We start from the raw sequence: 18,088 nt of genomic DNA on the forward strand, positions 1-18,088 counted from the left end.
TGCCTGCTTCTAGGCAGATCTTTAAACGCTAATAACTAACAAACAATCTTAGTATGGTGTCTAGAATCGCCCCTTAAATTTATTCCTAGGTGTAGCCGAACAACCTGTATAGGATTACTGTAGGTGTTCTCCCACTCCGTACCAAGTTTCCGGGCAACGCTAATGGGGGCCTTAAAAGCTATCAACAAGGATATCAGAAGTATGGACAACAGGGACGGGTTATCGCGTATCGCGTCCCTACTTCTGACAAGCCTGGCTAGCAACGAGCTAGCCTCTGATCACCGTCAGTCCTGCCTTACAAGACAGACTCATACTATGGTACCTAGTGACCACAGAGTGGGGGAAATGCTGTTGACGTTGCTCTTGGCTCTGATCGCGGGTAATCGAGAAAGCTCTTGCCCGCCACAGCCCAGTTGAACAGGCCAGCAGTAGATGATGGAAGGCGATGGTGGCGATGAGGGAAGGTGCATCGCGGTGATAATAAGCTTTCATCAAGCATGTTTATTTGCATAGAGCAGTAGTATTTGGAGACTTCAGCGACCGAAAGATAGGTTTCACCCTTTGTACCGTTTCAGTTAAAGGCGGGTTAGGCGGGACGCATGCTTCTGGTTTCCCGTGTGGAATTTGGGTGCAATCAGATGTCCACGTCCACACATGTGCATAATGCATGTACGTATTTGCTTTGATTAATTCGCATTTCTGAAATGGACAGGCAAGTATGGACTGGTGTCCGTATGTACTCCACATTTAGATATAGGTATCCGGCTTATAGAGGATGCCATAAAAGCTACTACTTTATTCCACACTGAAACGTCTGTTTTTACGGAGCTACATTTAGTTTACCTGAAGGTACAAAAAATGATTAAAATAGTTTATTCAGGTAATGACTGTAAATATTTACTTTCTTATATCCACAAATGTCCAGACATTTCCTGGCAATGCGATAGGAAACGAAATTACACTCAACACATTCACCGTTCTGACGGTCACCGGCGGCTGACGTTTCGATAGTAACATCGTTACGAGTACTTACATCATCTCAAATAGCAAATACACCATTGCGCTATTACATAGCGTTTGATGTGAACGGAAAAAGGATTTTCTTGCAGTATGCATTAAAGCAATAAACAATACTATATGACTCGCAAACTTAATTGTTTCTAAGAAATAGAATAATTTGAAACTAGTAAGGATATACATAGAACTATAATTCAGTGACACGTATAGCAATAGTATAGTAGTATGTATTGCTGGTTTCAATACATAAACTAATAATAATAGGCAATAAATGCACATATCTAATAATAATAGGCAATAAATACATATATGTAGGGTGTCTCAAAATTCCGGGACCTGCAACATCCTCGTGCAAGAAGACATCGAAAAGTCCTTTACCGTTTTGGAATCCGAGGCTTCGTTCCCGAGATATTAACAGTTGAATATTAGCTGTGCAACTTCTGGGCCGCGCGGTTTAAAGTCGAAACAGCTGACGCGGAGTAGTGACCCCCAGCACGCGTAGATACAGGCCCACGCAACGGTTTGAATCTGCGCCGTCGGCTCATGTGTGTGTGTGTGTGAACCTGTATGTATGTATCTACACACGCCTCCTGCGACTGCCTGCCAGCGTACGCTGCCGCGCGCTCAACTGACTCGGCTTTAAACTGCGCAACCCGGAAGTTTCACCGCTAATATTCAACTGTTAATATCTCGAGAACGGAGCCTCGGATCCCAAAACGGTAAAGGACTTTTCGATGTCTTTTTGTATCAGGATATTTCATGTCCCGGAAAATCCCGGAATTTTGGGACAGCCTGAATACTATGTTAACATAGGCTGAATCTTCTGTTAAACCGTGTTGCAGGGATGTTACATCCACTATAGCCATTGCAGTTTGTAGAAGGGAGTGTTAAGGACAAATGAAAATTTATTCAAGTTTTTACATGCACTGTAAATATGAAACGAATCCTGCGATAGAAGTGACTCCATTATACAGTTTACGTTACGAGTCAGGCATTATACAATTCTATGATTAAAAAATATCTGCAGAGATTTTTATATACATAAAATATATATATATATATATTCAGGCTATTGTATCATATACTCTATATATATATACTATATATATATATATATATACTTGCATACCAGCAACAACGCTATTAATACGCAGAGTATATAATACAATAGCCTGACATCAGGTATACATTGAGTGAGTCATAAAACTTGATGAAGAATTTTAACATCGAACGTTGACAGAAATACGTTTAATATTTTTCTTTGTACAGTGTGTATGAACAATGCTTCATATAAAATACAAATAACAAAAAATAAAATTCTTTGTCTCTTTGATCCGATCAAATAAAAGGCACTGCATATTCATTTCATGAATATAAATAAAGTCGGAGATCTTGCACGTTTTTCTGTTGTTGTATAACTCTAATACATACTGCCTGCAAGCCTTAGAACACATCGTCGAATGACGAAGAATTCTTTAACAGATATTTTTATTAAAAATTAATAATATAGAAATTATTGCTAAGACAGAATATTGTACGATGGAAAATCACGTAGAAGAATTAGGAAGATGATAAAACGAGACTTCAAGGGCAGAAGAACCATCGTGCCAAGCTATCAAAACGGACTAACTGTAGATTGTGGAAGATAAATGCCACAGGGATAGACCGAAGTCGTTAAACGCATCAAAGGGGCGTTTCGCAGCGCTAAAAGTAAAAGAAAATCCTAGAATCAGTGCTAGAATCAACTCTTGAATTGAATGCAGCGCCGGAACATTTTTCTACATAAAAAAACCATTTCCGATAAAACAGTGAGAAGAGCGTGAGCAAAAGCATTCCGCCAATAGTCATGACGCCAGACAGTCACAGGCGACAATTCGCAATAGAAAGGAGGCTATAAAAAATTTCTAAAAAAAAAAAACTTCTTGTCATAACTTAGATATACAAATACAAATTGTATTCCATTCTTCGATAAATACAAATTTAAGGTCTAAGGATGAAATAGATGTACAAAGACACAGAGGAAAAATTCATATTGTACAAACTTCGGCCTTACTGCGTATTAACCCCATTTTTATACATTTCTTTCTACATTTGTCGTACACATTACAAAATCTTGATTTCACAGCAATAGCACGAAGTTTATTACTTAAATAATCCATAATACGTGCCACGATAAACTCTTGTCTCTCATGTCCAGTGAAACGCTTATAGCTCCACCATTTCCACGAACCCTTTAGAAGCAAATTTTTAAACACCCAAAGCTATAAGAAGAAGTAAGAAAATCATTTTTTTCACAGTGTCAGACTGCATCACGTCCCTAATACCGCCGCCACAATTTACTACCCTTTAAATAAGTCGAATCAACACCCTGCTTACAACTATTTTCCCCGTAACGATATTTTCTAGTGTACCAGTTGCGTTGCAGAGAAAATATTTCTGAATAGAAATAATTGAAATTAAATATACAAGTACAAAGGGATAACGCAGTGTTGTGAAAATAGCAGACGAGAGCGCCACCGAACGCGACAGCACAAAAGAAATACGCGGCGGAGGGGTAAGGGACGAAGTCAAGTCCGTAGGTTGGGACTAAACGTCGCGAGCGACGCGCATCGAAGGGTAGCTTTAAGTACGGACAAATAGCCGAGACTGTATCGCCGCGTCCGTTTGCTTGGCTCATTCTCTGCGATTTAGAAAATCGCTCGTACGCCGCCTTATCGAGCATCCCTTGACATTTGGTTCGTTAACAACGCGTCCTTCTGGATTTCTTCTATTTTTCCGTCCAACCCATTAGACCCCGGGAAATTACACATTCCGCGTGGCTTTATCTGCTCCTCGTTTTTCTTTCCCTTCCACTTCGTCTTTCTTCGTTCTTCTTCTTTTTTTTTTTTCAGAAGAACATGGAAACGCACGAGCAGATAGCCTTGGCCCATACCTTTGCCCGTGTGTCGGCCACCGTACCCACCGGTTACCCTGGAAACGGTATCGATTTCAACCCTCAGCTATGCAGTAGAAACCAGCGGCACACCATGGGGGTCTCTTCGTCTCGAGTTTCGACAAGGCAGCCCGTTTAAACTACCCGATTACAGCAGCCTCCATCTCTATTATCCCTAGCATTTCGTTTCGCGTGATTCGGAAAATCGGCCCAGCACGACCTTAGGCAGCAGAGAGCATCGCGGAATAGCCGTTGAAATTTCAGACGCGATCGCCACTTGAGCCACCGCGATAGCCCGTTGCTCTCTATTGTGCCGATTTTTCAAAGCTTTCATTTATACCGCTGCGAAACTCTGGCCACCTTACGCGAGCGCGGAAGAAATGCTGTTTTCCATCTAATTTCCTTTATACCGAGTCTTCCAAGTTATTTATCCGCACCTACCGCTGCAGAATTCTAGAGCTCCGCTATTAAAGCAGACAATCCTCTTCAAAACAGCCATTGAAATTTTAGATACGACCACCGGCTGAGTTACCATAATAGTTCGTGCTCTGTGTTGTACTGATTCCTCTAAATATTCATTTATACCATTGCGGCAGTTTAGAGCACGGACACTGAGGCAGAAAATACAAGAAAATTGCTGTTTATAGTTCAGACTCGATGTACCCTCAGCTACTACCCCTGATTTTTACTCTGCGTTGTGTCGATTCTCCTAAATATTTATTAATACGATACCAGGATTCGAGACCTTTAATGTTATGTAGAGCAGAAAGCACAGAGTTACTACGTAATAAATATACCGAGTTGCTATCCTCTTGGTTTCTGCTATGCATAATACCATTTAAATGCTTATTTACACCAACGCGAGAGCTTCTTCACAAGTACACGCAGATGTCAATAGCTCAGGATTTATGCACGAGCGTTGCGTTTTGTTGGGAAATACATTTACCGGGCAATATCACCTGAATAACCCAGCGCTGTGAACAGAATATTCGAACAAAAATTTAATCAGGTTTTACAACTGGAACGCTTTGTTTGGAGAGCAAGCGCGATACCTGTTTAGTGGGAACGAAAGGATTAGAGAAAACGTTAATACGTTTCACGATATATGCATGTATATCACATAAACATTAACCGGGAGTACCGCAAACTCGAGGGGACATTGGCATGTTTTTGGAGCATTTTGTTATACGTCTATACTTATATAATCGTTGTGTCACTGATTCATCGTCCTCCAGCCCAAACCGTGGAGATCTGGAGACATGAAATTCGGAGGGTATATTGCTTTTGCGACGCAGGTGCTCCATGAGAAGCGATTTTTTGAAGTACCAACCCGAAGGGGGTAGAAAGGGGTGAAATATGTTTTCTCGGAGTTCTTATTATTTCTTAGGCCCGACTGGATATCAACTTTTCGCTTACAAAGGTTAACCACGTAAATTCCTCGAAACCAAATCCAGCATTTCGCCCTAATCAACCCCTAGGGAGTGGTGAAAAGGAGTGAAATGTGCTTTCATGGAGTCCTCGATATCTCTTAGGCCCGAGGCGACGAGCCAGTTTGCTAGTATAATCTAATGCCACGTCTCATGTTGGAACAAACCGATCTCAACAGAAACTATTACAGGTATGAGTAACTAGATCGCGATGGCCGATATTGATTTTATACAGTCACGAATAAAATAGTGGACTCAGTCTTAGAGATCTGCCCGAGACATAAAAACTCACAGTTGACGTGGCCATTAATTATCTTGAACGGGAATACATGATCGTTAACTGTCCTGCGCACTTGAAGCGTAGTCATGTTAAGGGTGGTTAATATATCGGTATCTAGGTGTATGTAATCGCGTGATAAGAAATTCAGGCGCCTAATTGGTAAGACGCAAAGCGCATAAACTTATATTCAATTTTTTCAATCATCGTTCATCTTAATGACTCCTTAAATTTGGTCCGCAAATTTAACCCCGCGAATTTGGACCCCCCAATTAAGAGGGACCAAATTTGCGAAGCGTATTCCAGATGAACTCTGACTAAGAAAAAATACAATGGTTTTAGCGTTAACGGATTCTGTATGAAACGTTTCAGGAAACCAAGTGTCTTGTCTGCAAAGTTACATAGGTACATACCTACTTACATACAGTCTGTCACAAAATAGCGTATCGGCGCGCAGTACGGAATTTTTGAGATTTCATGGCCGAAACCACAGAAATGAAATGTTTAAATTCGACAAAATTAATGCAAATGCCAATTGAAGAACTATATCCATTTTCGTGGTTAGAACCTCAAAACTTATTTTTCATATGTAAAATTCGGCACTTTTACGTACTGATATATGTGAAAATAAATTATCCGAAAAACAGCACTTACAAAAATTATGAACGATGAAGATTTTTTTATTTTACATTTATACACGTAAACCTATGAAATTATATGCCCTTAAAACTGGTGCTCCCAGTCGAAGTGCCTCTGCTACAGTGCAGCAGGGCATGGAAGAAGAGTTATCGCTTCTGGTGACAAGCTTTTTAATTTCTTATCGGGAAGCTTCCTTAGATTACTGATTAGTGCTTAGTATTACATAATTTAACAGTAAGATTGGAGGCATTTGCTCATATTAGTTCTTCGATTGACAATTTGCATTTACTTTGTCAAGTTCAAAAATTTATTTTTGCGGTTTTGGCCCTAAAATCGCAAAATTCCCCCACTGTGCGGCGACATCTGTACGAAAATTAATCTACTTGTAAAAAGTTTCATATGGATCGAGAAGTTAACATTTTTAAATTTGCTTTAGGTATCCTATTATAGCATCGCCTCGTTTGTGACAGTACTGCAAGTGTGAAAATGCATAATATTTTTGTCCTTTTCCTGTTTCCTTGTCCTTTACGTGTTAAGTAACTGCCAATGTTCCCCCAGTTTACGGTATCTAACATTTCACACTCCATCGAGCATTTTCTCGACAACATAGCATAGGAGACACCATTTCCATATAGCCACGCTAAACCAAAATAACTACAGCAAAAAAAAATCATTCTTTATTTAAATACAATACAGAATACTTAAGGCCTTCTTATTCTACATCGCCGTACTCCTAGTGTCGAAATTGAATTAACGTTGCCCTCGATCGATGAATATAAAAATATCACTTGGCCGCATCATGGTTTCTCGTTAACTTCGTACAGCCCGCAAACCTTATTAGCTGGCACTGCTTTATCTGAAACGATAAATCGATGTTAACAAGAGAAACATTTAAAAGCTTAATCATCCAAATTTCTAAAGCCACAGTAAGTCTCAAGGTGGAATCGGCCGAATCACCGAACCTGGGCGAGCCGAACAAGCTCGCCGATCCGCGCGCCATCTGATGGGTCATGGATCGCCGAGTCGCGTTCGCCAAGCCGATTCGTCGAACTTACAAGGAGAGTATTTTAGGTGTCCGCCTCCGATCATTTTGATTTTTGGATATGTTATAGAGGATCGAAAAATAAGAAATACGTGTTTTTTTATTTTTCCCCGTTTTCATATTTGGGGGGTGAAAACTCCGTTCAAAGTTAGGGGTTGGAAAATCATTTTTGTGGAATATCTCGAGAACTATTAGAGATAGGGGAATAGTGTCAATGCACGAATTTTGTGTCTTTGAATGCGGAATATGACTGACTCAGCAGATTTTCAAAAATCCACAAAAATGATTTTTCAACCCTAACTTTGAACGCAGTTTTCACCCCCCAAATATGAAACCGGGGGGAAATAAAAAAACACGTATTTCTTAATTTTCGGTCCTCTATAACATATCCAAAAATCAAAATGATCGGAGGCGGACACCTAAAATACTCTCCTTGTTAGACGAGCCGAGCAAGCTCGCCGATTCAGGCGCCGTCTGATTTCACCTTTACGACTATAGCGCATAAATCGTACGCGGCTCAATTAGCATACCGATCATCTTTGGGCGGGGCAGGTTAAGGTTACTCATTATGTCAACAAATTCATTCAGAGATTTCGTTAATCTGGGATTAAAGGCCTTCTCCTCGGCCACCGTAGTCACTGTTCTACCGTTGTAATCGTGGGCTGGATATAGCTTGTAATTCGGCGGCAGCATAAAGATTTTCGTATGGACGGACTTGTACAAAACTTCCGCGGAGCCGCCCTGCAGATACAGAAATTACGAGGATTAAAATTCGTCGCCAAGCTCCGACATTATCTCGAGCAACCGTGCTGTGAGGTGTTTCGCGATTGGAATAATGCCTGGCATTTTCATTTGGCCCAGCTAAACTATGAAACCGAGAAAAGACGGAGCCCGTTCCCTTTCTTGGAAAATGGTACAGTTGCTCGATAAGAACCGGGAAATAATGAATGGCCCGTGGCTGTTGTTAACGATGATAAACATTTCAGCATCTCGATCCAGTGTGGAGGTTCTATTTGGGAGGTTTTATTAATATATTTGTACAAAAGGTGGATTGAAAGAGGGACAAGTAGATTTCTAGGTCGAATATTTGAGGACGTCGACTTCAGAAATCGTATTCAGTCGAATATTTTATTATCACTACTGTTGTTAATCGTATCCACTCTGCTAGAATTAATACTGAATTAGTATTTTGGTTTAATGGAACGTACGACAGTGAATTATAGATATTTTGCCCACAGATTATACTGTGTCTTAATGGTAATAAAATCTGTGTTTCTTGTTTAATAATTTTAATCGAGCCCGCGCGTGTGTGATGTGAAATTGAAGTATACATATAGTTGATTGGCCAAGATATTCAGATGATGTAATAATTCATTTGAGTGTTTAGTATAAATTCATTTGACTAGAGTACTTGCCAATTCTTTTTACAAATATCGTTTAAAGCTCTTTTCCTAATGCACTATGGGTTACCATCCATTCGGTGGAATATGAATGTAAAATTATTTAGGGAAACTGGAATGAACTAAATAACTAACAAGGGGAGAACACCATGTGGTAGACACCGATTTTGATGAGCCAAGGCACGATGGATCTATGTCGAAAATAAGTAAATAGGTGGTCGAGCGTTTCTGCCAATGGGTCTTAATAATAGAGATATTTACATGGAAAGTATTAAAAATTTCATATTAATGAAGTCGGGGTGCCTTTTGAAGATTTCTTCAAGTTAAAAAAAAATTATAAATTTATAAATTTATATTTTTTTTATAAATTTATAAATTTATAATTTTTTTTTTATAAATTTATAATTTTTTTTTTATAAATTTATAATTTTTTTTTTATAAATTTATAAATTTATATTTTTTTTTATAAATTTATAAATTTATAATTTTTTTTTATAAATTTATAAATTTATAATTTTTTTTTTATAAATTTATAAATTTATAATTTTTTTTAAAATTTTTTTTCAACTTGGGGAAATCTTCAAAAGGCACCCCGGCGCCTCCAGAATGAATATCTCCCGCGGGCGACAGGGTAGTGTGGGATTTTTACCCACTAAAACCCCACGGCCACTATGAAATTTTTAATAATTTACATGTAGATATTTCTATTATTAAGGCCTACTGGCTGAAACGCTCGGACACCTATTTACTTATTTTCGACGTAGACCCATCGTGCCAAAGCTCATCAACATCGGTGTCTACCACATGGTGTCCTTCCCTTTAAGTGAATGGTTATAATGTCTGACGGATCTTATAAACTGATAATAAATATGTATTGATCGAAACTCAGGTGCTTTTTGCGAGGTCATGAATTTTCGGGTTGAAAAGTGTTAGAATTTTCTAAAAAGAATTTTTCAATTTAAAAGATTATTAGGTGCCATTATGGCGATGTCACTTTTAAAAGGTGTAGCGTCTAAATAAGTGATGCGCACCAGTACGCTGGAGCTATCACGTACAGTATCGAACCAACATAATTTTACGTCAGCGCTGCCCGTATAAAAGTCGCCAGATTTTAAGATTCAACGTTAAAATATTACCTTCCGCGATCAATAAATGAACCACAGCGTAAAATAGAATAATAATCGTAGTAGTTGTAGTAATAAGAGTGGTAATAGTAGTAGTACTAGTGGTAATAATAATAATAAGAAATGCAAAATCGCAGAAAAAATAAATAAAAAAATGGAAGATCTCAATTTAACAAAGATAGAGTGATATAATCGGCGATATTCGGTAAAGACAAATTACGCTGTTATTGAATCTAACGGCTGTTGCTATAAGTACAGAGCGTGACCTCATACAGAATTCCTTCTCAGATGGCAATCCAAACAATATTTTTATAACCGTCAAAACTAATTGCAAAATTAATTATTCATTGTCAAAGTGGCGAGAATGTGAAATTCAAATAAATATGTAGGTTCGAAAAATATACAATTACTAGTTAAGGAATGGTTTCTTGGTAATTTATTATGTATTCCTAAAATTAAAAAGAAATCAATATTATTATTATTGCATGTACAAGAAGGAAGTGATTCTGAGCAATTATAATCTGTTAGAAAGTTATACTAGGAACAAGAGTTGTACAGAATTACAATTGAATTACTCCATAAATTATAATTACAAAATAATTCAATTACATCGTATTCAATTACATTGTAATTCATAATTCATATCTCGCATTCAATTAAAATCCATCGCAATTCGTAATTGCAATGTATTTGCAATTGTAATTGCAATGTATTTGCAATTGTAATTGCATAGTACAATGTAATTGTAATTGCATAGTACAATGTAATTGTAATTGCATAGTACAATGTAATTCAATTATAATTACGAATTAAGAGGTAACCAAATTGAGAGGTAATAAGAGGTGGGAAAGAATTATGTAGGTAAAGGTTTCGAACAGGAAAAAATTATTATGAGTGCTGAATAATAAACTCCTTTGTTACATTTTTTCCACTTTTTTTCTCACTTCTTCAGTGTTTTGAGCTGTAATTCAATTAAATTGTATTTCAATTACATTGTGATACAATTACACGCACAATTACAGTAATTAGGAATTTAATTAATTGAAAAGTTTGAATTATGTAATAGAGTTACATACAACGTAATTGAATTGCTATGTAATTGAAATACAATGTAATTCAATTATACGTACAATTGCAGTAATTAGTAATTGAATTAATTAAAAGGTTTGAATTATGTAATGGAGTTACAACGTAATTGAATTGCTATGTAATTGAAATACAATGTAATACAATTACACGCACAATTACAGTAATTAGTAATTGAATTAATTAAAAAGTTTGAATTATGTAGTGGAGTTACAACGTAATTGAATTGCTATGTAATTGAAATACAATGTAATTAAATTACATAATTAAATTACAGTGTAATTCAATTAGCAGAACTGTGCTAGGTACCTAGTTAGCAGCGAAAATATATATAAAAGTTTCTTTATACCTATTGCTTTCTTTTTATATTTCTAGCGTTCACATTTATGGTGCCTTATATGAAAAATACAATGATCAAAGTCAGAATAGCGAGTGTTTTATTGTATGTAGGTAATTAGGCGAAGGCAGTCGTGGCTCTCTGCTAATTTGGATAATGGACATTTCACAGTGCATAATGAAGACAGGACGCATCAAACTTATGAATTGCTTTAATACAAGAGAATATTTCTTCGTTTTTAATACGAACCTGAAAGTCGGTTCTACCACATCCGCGTATTAAAAGGGCATCGCCTGTGAAAGCGATGCCTTGCTCGTCGCAGACGTAAGTAATGCAGCCTATGAAACATAAAATCCATCCATTAAGCCAGCATTTTCAGTTTTACAGTCAGATTCTAAAGAACTCGATAATATAGACATCCACCAATATCACTTGGCTGATTAGAATCAAAATTAGTCCAAGTAATTTTAAACATTTCATCTGACATATAACACTGGTAATCTACTACGCGTATTTTAACCGTCTTTTTCTTGTAAATACAGTGATACAGAATATTCATAGAAACATTACAGTAGAAAAAGATAGCTAAAACAAACTATGACAATAAATAAGTGCGGTACATTTTTTAAAAAACAGTTTGAATATTTAAAAAATTCTAATAAAGTCAATTTAATAATTATATCCTTAATTAAATCTCATTTTATTCCAGCTCACTTTACCCCAGATAGTAGCTCACTATTTACCTCATACATATTATGGGGTAAAGTGATCGTTTTGGTTTTTCACATTCAAGTTAAATTTTAATATATTTTAAGCAACAGACTGGTATCTGAAGCATTTCTAGCCATAATTTGTCAATAGTAATGTTTAAATTATATTATAAATTTATTCGCACACATTTTTATTGAACAGAAATTTTTTTATTCTTCTCTAAACTTTTTCAGGCCCACTTTACCCTGGTCTCCCCTGTATCTTCGTCGTAAATCTTACGGTTATAAATGACGATTCTGTTACATTAAACGTAAAAGGAATAACACGATCAAACTTGGTATTTTTAACTTGCATGGTGTCAGTAATTAAATCAAATAAATAAAATCATAAATTGTCTTAACAAAAATTACCATTCTTTTTTCAACCCTCTTGCATAATGTATATTTGAAAAAGATGAAGTGGCCTGGGGTAGGTACATCCGGAAGGAAAAACATAAAACTTGCAATCTGCACTTTACAAAGTGCAATCTAGAACAAGCGCTCTCGGCAACGACAACTCAACGCTGAAGCTCGACTTTTTTTTTAACGTTGTATCCAAAAATTGTAGTGGTTTAAAAAGAAATACTTGCAGCGGGAAGTTCAAGCAATAGACTGGTACTTTTATGATACGAAGAAGTGCTGCTTTATTTTTACGTGACCTGTAGTTGGCGGCCGGTTTACGAAACACGTACAATTACGTGACCACCATGACACGTGTTTGTATTTGTTAATGCTTGGCTAGCAGCAGAAATTCAGGCTAATCCAACAGTTTATTTGCTCTTCATTTATTTGGCGAAGGTATTTAATCGTCGATTTACTCCCTGCTTAAACAAATGGCATATATAATTTAACTCAATACGAGATCAATTAAACCGGTCCACAGATAATGAAATGTGTTTAGTTACAGTAGAACCTCGACCGTCAAAATCGATGGTAAGAAAAAAAGGTGAATATGATATGTGGATAATCGATGCTTTTGAACACTAGAACGATCATGGTCTAGCACAGAGAATAACACATGGTTGCAGAATTGAGATTCGTAAAAACTTTTTCAAAAAGATATGCTGGTTTTATAGGAATTTGAACTTCTGAATGCAAAAGTTACCTCGGGTTTGCTGCATCACTTACAGCTTTTCCACGACTCACTTTGACGTTTCTATGTTGTAATATGCGATTGTATGAAATTGGTAGCAAAAAACGACCGACCTCGCAACTAACCGATGTATGTACTTAGTTTGGCGACACAGTGTCCATAGCCAACTAGAAAGAGTGACCCAAAAATGAGGGTTTTTTTTCGTCCGGTTCTGTTCCCGTGATTTTGGAACAGAATTTTCTGCCAAATGATACCTTACGATGAGATATTATAATAAATTTCACCTTCATTTTCGACACTTCCTTGCAGTCTTAAAATTGTCTGTGAAAAGTTAGAGCACCCTGTACGTAGCCATGGGACCATATTACCGCACAGACTACCCCCTTCTTTCGTTTAGCCACATTTATTCAAATATGTGCATAACAAGAATATTTCATAGTTCAATGATGCACTTAACATTCCACATCATTCGTAATGACAATAATATCGTTCAGATGATTGCAAATCCAACGGTTTATTAATAAATAGTTATTAAACAATAGTTAGACATAGCACAGAAAAATAAAATTGTAAATTCGTGACCCATTTCATCCGTGACCCCCTGAGAGTCTACGTATTAATATTCTTGTTAATATAGTTGTAGGGCCGCAGCTTGATTAGTATTCTTAACTACTGTCAAGAGTATTTTTGATAAATGAATGTCTGACCTTCGGTATGACCAGGAGTAGGAAGTACCCGCAAGTGGTGTCTGCCAAACCTTACTTGATCATTAGGATTCAAGTGTATATCAGCCATAGCCCCGCTGGTACGTGATATCATCGACTGGCAACCAGGTAACAATGACTTCAACCTTCCTGTTCCGGTGATATGATCAGCGTGCATATGCGTGTTTACTGCAAAAGGCGTTTGGCCCTGTTAGTTTACTGGTCGCCACGTGGACCAACGAGGTTCATCGCTGTATTATCCGCTTGACTGGTTTGGAAATGAACATTCATCTGTGTCGAAGAATTTACGATTGCTGACATTGAAGAATGTGTTTAACTGAAATCCTCGAATTATTAACAAATTCTGCAATCCAGCAATAAAAACTTACTATATCACACAGACAGATTTAAACAAAAAAATCGTTTCGTTATATTACTATTTTTGTATTTCTGCTATTTGTGTTTATATTTCGCGTCGCGTTGCCTGAAAAATAAAATGACTGTCAGGAGAAGTCCCATACACGTGAACCAAAGCATTTCATCGATGTACCATCAACGAGATACCTGCGTTTGAAAAATGAACAGTTTCGGGAACGGCCGATGGTACCTACTTGTCTCTCATTCAACGGTTCTAAATATTTTCATTAATTTCGTCGAGGGCCAGCGGCGAACGTAAACGGAGAGCGCCAGTTTACTAATTACGTTTTCCGCTAAACTCGGGCGCTTTGGAAACGCGGAATGATGAAAGCGCACCACGCCAGATGATAAAAGTAATAACGAAAATACGAGTTCCCCTCCGAGTCTCATTCATATTATACATTTGCTAAATTACATCATTGCTGCAAAAGTTTTTCTTGCAAGTGAATTGAAACCAAAGGACCAGTTTCATGCTTCGACTCATGCGGAATTATACTCCAAGTGGCAATTTCGACAATTAAACGTTCAGCCCCGTTAATAACACTCATACTGTACTGAATTATCGAATTTGTTAATTAGCGTATTCGCGGTTTATAGGCTCATTCGAGTTAAGGGAGGACCCCACCCTGAAGCCACTAACAAAAGATCAAGTTAGGCATTTTTTTTTGTTCGTATAAATAACAATATAGGGCTTGGATTTTTTTATATAGCTTTAAAGCAATTTATTTTGCTGAAAAATTTTTTTTTTATAAAAAATTGTACAAAATGGCGGTGAACAAAAGGACTTCCCGGGGCACTGCGAAAAACTGTTCGAAAAAAAGTTCGTCCGCCCTGTAACTAACAAACTCATAAACCGTATTCCTTGAGAAATACCCTTCTCGCCGGCCTCTCGCGTTGCCGCAGCCCCGGCTCGTAACATATCTGTGACCTAGCGTAGGATTTTTTGAATATTTCAATCATCCGATTTTTTGCAAGAATTTCGGTGCAAATTTTTATGTAAAAAATTAAAGTCAATTCTTCAAACTGCTATAATTTCCAAAATAAATCGAATTTTGCGAAAATCTTAAGCTAGGTCAAAGATAATATATTTCTGTTTATATATTTTTTTTGTATTTCCATCTCAGGTGATCCAGTCATTCCCGGGTGTGAGGGCCAGTTTTTTTTTGCAGTGCTCCGGGAAGCCATTTTGTACATATTTTTCCTAAAAAAAAAATTTTCTAGCAAAATAAAGATTGCTTTAAACCTATATAGAAAATCCAAGCAATTAATTTTTATTTATACGAACAAAAAAATCACGAACTTTGTCTTTTGATGGTGCTTTCAGGGTGGGGTCCCTCCTTAAGAAATTTCAACTGGCACAAACGTTTTTGACCCATGGGCGATGCAAGACGTCGTATATTCTTGTATAAATTTTTTCGAATATTGTTTTTGCTGCTACTTAAACTTACAACGGCTGCCTTAAAAAGTAGAAAAATCTACCGAAAATGAAGTTTAGGGAGTGAAGTAATTCTTTTTTAATAATGCATTAAAGTTAATAGAGCAATAACAGAGAACAGATGTATAGAATATAAAATTAGCTCACCCCTCCGAGGGGATTTTCCAGTCTAAGGTACTCATTAGGGTGGCTCTGATTTTCGACTTTTCATTTTTCTTCGCGGCACCCCCCCCCCCCCAGAATAGTTCCAAATAATAAAAAAACAATTTGTGTAAAGTTCGAGCCCAATCGCATAACGGGAAAAGGTGCCTCTGGGCTCTTGAATATTTAAATAATTATTTAACAGCTCGCAAAGTCTACTTTATATAATATCCTCCAAGTTATTGATTACATAAAAAAATATGTCAAACAAAAGTTGTAGATCCAGACAAGGAGCATCTTTTAGGTTCTATTACTTTTTCTCGTGCGACAAACGGTTTTCGAAAAAAGTCCAAAAAACTGGAAAAAAAACTTTGGTCAATGCAATCGTATTTTCGACTTACTAGCGTATTTCAACGTTAATCCCAGTTCCTGAATAACATTTTTATCGCGTTCTGCCCATTCAATGACAGGATCAATTAAGATCGATGTCTTATCGCCAATGTCAGCCAACAGATAAGTGTATGTACTGGAGACGGGATCAAACATCTAAGGATTTCAATTAAAAGTTATTTAAAAAAAAACTCAATACGTAGAAGATATGATATACAATGTACCCCACCGGAAATTGAGGGCCTAAATAACTCTTCTAATTCTGAGGATGTTAAAAATTATTCTGAATATAATTTCAACTGTTTTACGAGGTAAATTTATAAGAAAAATGTATCTCTCAAACGAGCATGAACTAATCCCAATTCGATTTTTATTTTACACAAGAACCAACTTTAAAAGCTCAGATAAAAATGGCCTCGAGAAAAAGGTTCTTTATACGCCATATTTGGACCCTCCAAACGCGTGTTATTATCACTTCTTCGTATTTCCAAAATTAAAAGAATTATTTAAGTGATCCTATTTTTCATGCACCGCCCTGAATACGAGTGAATATTTTCGAAAATATTAATGGTATGAAAAATATGTTATTAGATAAAAGTGACGTTTTTGGACGTACTGTTTTCGAGGAAATTTGTTCTCATGGTCGCGAAGGCAATAAAGTGTCAGAATTGCTACATAGTTCCAAAATTCTCTTACAAACGAAAACGAAACGTGGATACATGATTAGTTCATAATTCTAGTTACCGAAGGTCAGTCCATGCTAGCGAATACGGAAAAAGCATGAATGGTTACGCCTATGAAAACGCATACTACCAATTATGTTCGAAATTTCCCAAAAGTTTCATCATCTTTTTTATTTATTGTTATACGTATTTTCAAGACAATCGTACTCAGCAAAGCGTTCAATTATATCAAACTATTTGAATGTAAAAGTAGAATTTTTTATCTCGCCCTGTAGGAAACACATTATCGCGTTAAATCATCGAGCATCATTTGTAACTTAACCTAAAAAGCTACAATTTCATTCATATGTACATTTTCACGAGAATTTTCACTATTTCGAAGACAACATTAACCTAAAACTCCTATTCGACGTAACACTGCCTCGCAAAAATGAATATTACCGGATGCAGTATTACTAGCTATCTACTGTAGCTGTAAATAATTTTTATTTAATTTATAGAATAATTGAAGCAATACAATCAATTATAGCAACGAATAATCTAAAAGAAAGTATGCTGTACAAGTGTACAAAATTCATGAAACAAAAGATTGATCGAAATTGATTATTCGAATCGTATAATACAGCTTCAGCAGCTAGATGTCGCTGCATGCGCGGCAATGAACTGCGCGGATGAGCGTGCATGAAAGTACAGTTAAGTATGTGGGTATGCGATTCTGCGCACTTATCGACTTACTTGACGGAAGAGAAAATCTTTTGAGAAAGGAATCGGTTCTGTTAACGCTGTCATTGTTGTATAACTCTTGCTGGTGATCGAACTACGTTTAGCAAACGATGATGTCATATATCTCTGGCACAAATCTTTCAGCAATGTACTCATGTTAACCATACACTAGTACTTTGTATACTGTGGAGAATGTGTATCCTTACCGACAGCTTCCAATCGGCAGCACTGATGTTTGACAAAGTCAAAACCATCATCCTATATCTTATCATATCTATATAATTATAGATATCAGCAGGACCGGCGTAAACTTTTGCGGGGAACAAAAAACCGGATTTATATATATAAATATCGTAATAATTAATATGGGACTTGTAGTTCGTTGGGCAATATGAGCGAATAAGCTTGAGACGCCATTCTGTTTGAACACAGGAAAGAACAGTAAATAAAAATAACAAATAAAATGATAATA

General features: G+C 36.7%; 2 protein-coding genes across 2 annotated transcripts in view; one reads left to right on the forward strand and one right to left on the reverse strand.

Annotated features, from left to right (window-relative positions):
* LOC143365988 (small ribosomal subunit protein eS19) overlaps positions 1–18,088 on the forward strand; it is a 32,807-nt gene that overhangs the window by 13,357 nt on the left and 1,362 nt on the right. The window lies entirely within an intron of this gene.
* On the reverse strand, positions 6,949–17,860 carry LOC143365982 (persulfide dioxygenase ETHE1, mitochondrial). The gene is made up of 6 exons (XM_076806645.1): positions 17,629–17,860; positions 16,222–16,366; positions 13,831–14,016; positions 11,531–11,619; positions 7,865–8,075; positions 6,949–7,148 (listed from the first exon to the last, which is right to left on the reverse strand). The coding sequence occupies exons 1-6, from the start codon at positions 17,779–17,781 to the stop codon at positions 7,090–7,092; spliced, it is 843 nt and encodes a 280-aa protein (XP_076662760.1). The 5' UTR covers positions 17,782–17,860; the 3' UTR covers positions 6,949–7,089.

This window comes from Andrena cerasifolii, chromosome 2 (genome assembly GCF_050908995.1).
Source record: "Andrena cerasifolii isolate SP2316 chromosome 2, iyAndCera1_principal, whole genome shotgun sequence".
NCBI lineage: Eukaryota > Metazoa > Arthropoda > Insecta > Hymenoptera > Andrenidae > Andrena > Andrena cerasifolii.

What these genes read in the sequence shown, in the direction of transcription:
- LOC143365982 (XM_076806645.1), bottom strand. Translation starts at nt 17,781, where the DNA reads ATGGTTAACATGAGTACATTGCTGAAAGATTTGTGCCAGAGATATATG. An exon ending in TACTCCTGGTCATACCGAAG is followed by an intron (nt 11,620 to 13,830) that starts GTCAGACATTCA and finishes TATGTTTCATAG; the next exon opens with GCTGCATTACTTACGTCTGC. An exon ending in GCCCCGCCCAAAGATGATCG is followed by an intron (nt 7,149 to 7,864) that starts GTATGCTAATTG and finishes TTATCGTTTCAG; the next exon opens with ATAAAGCAGTGCCAGCTAAT.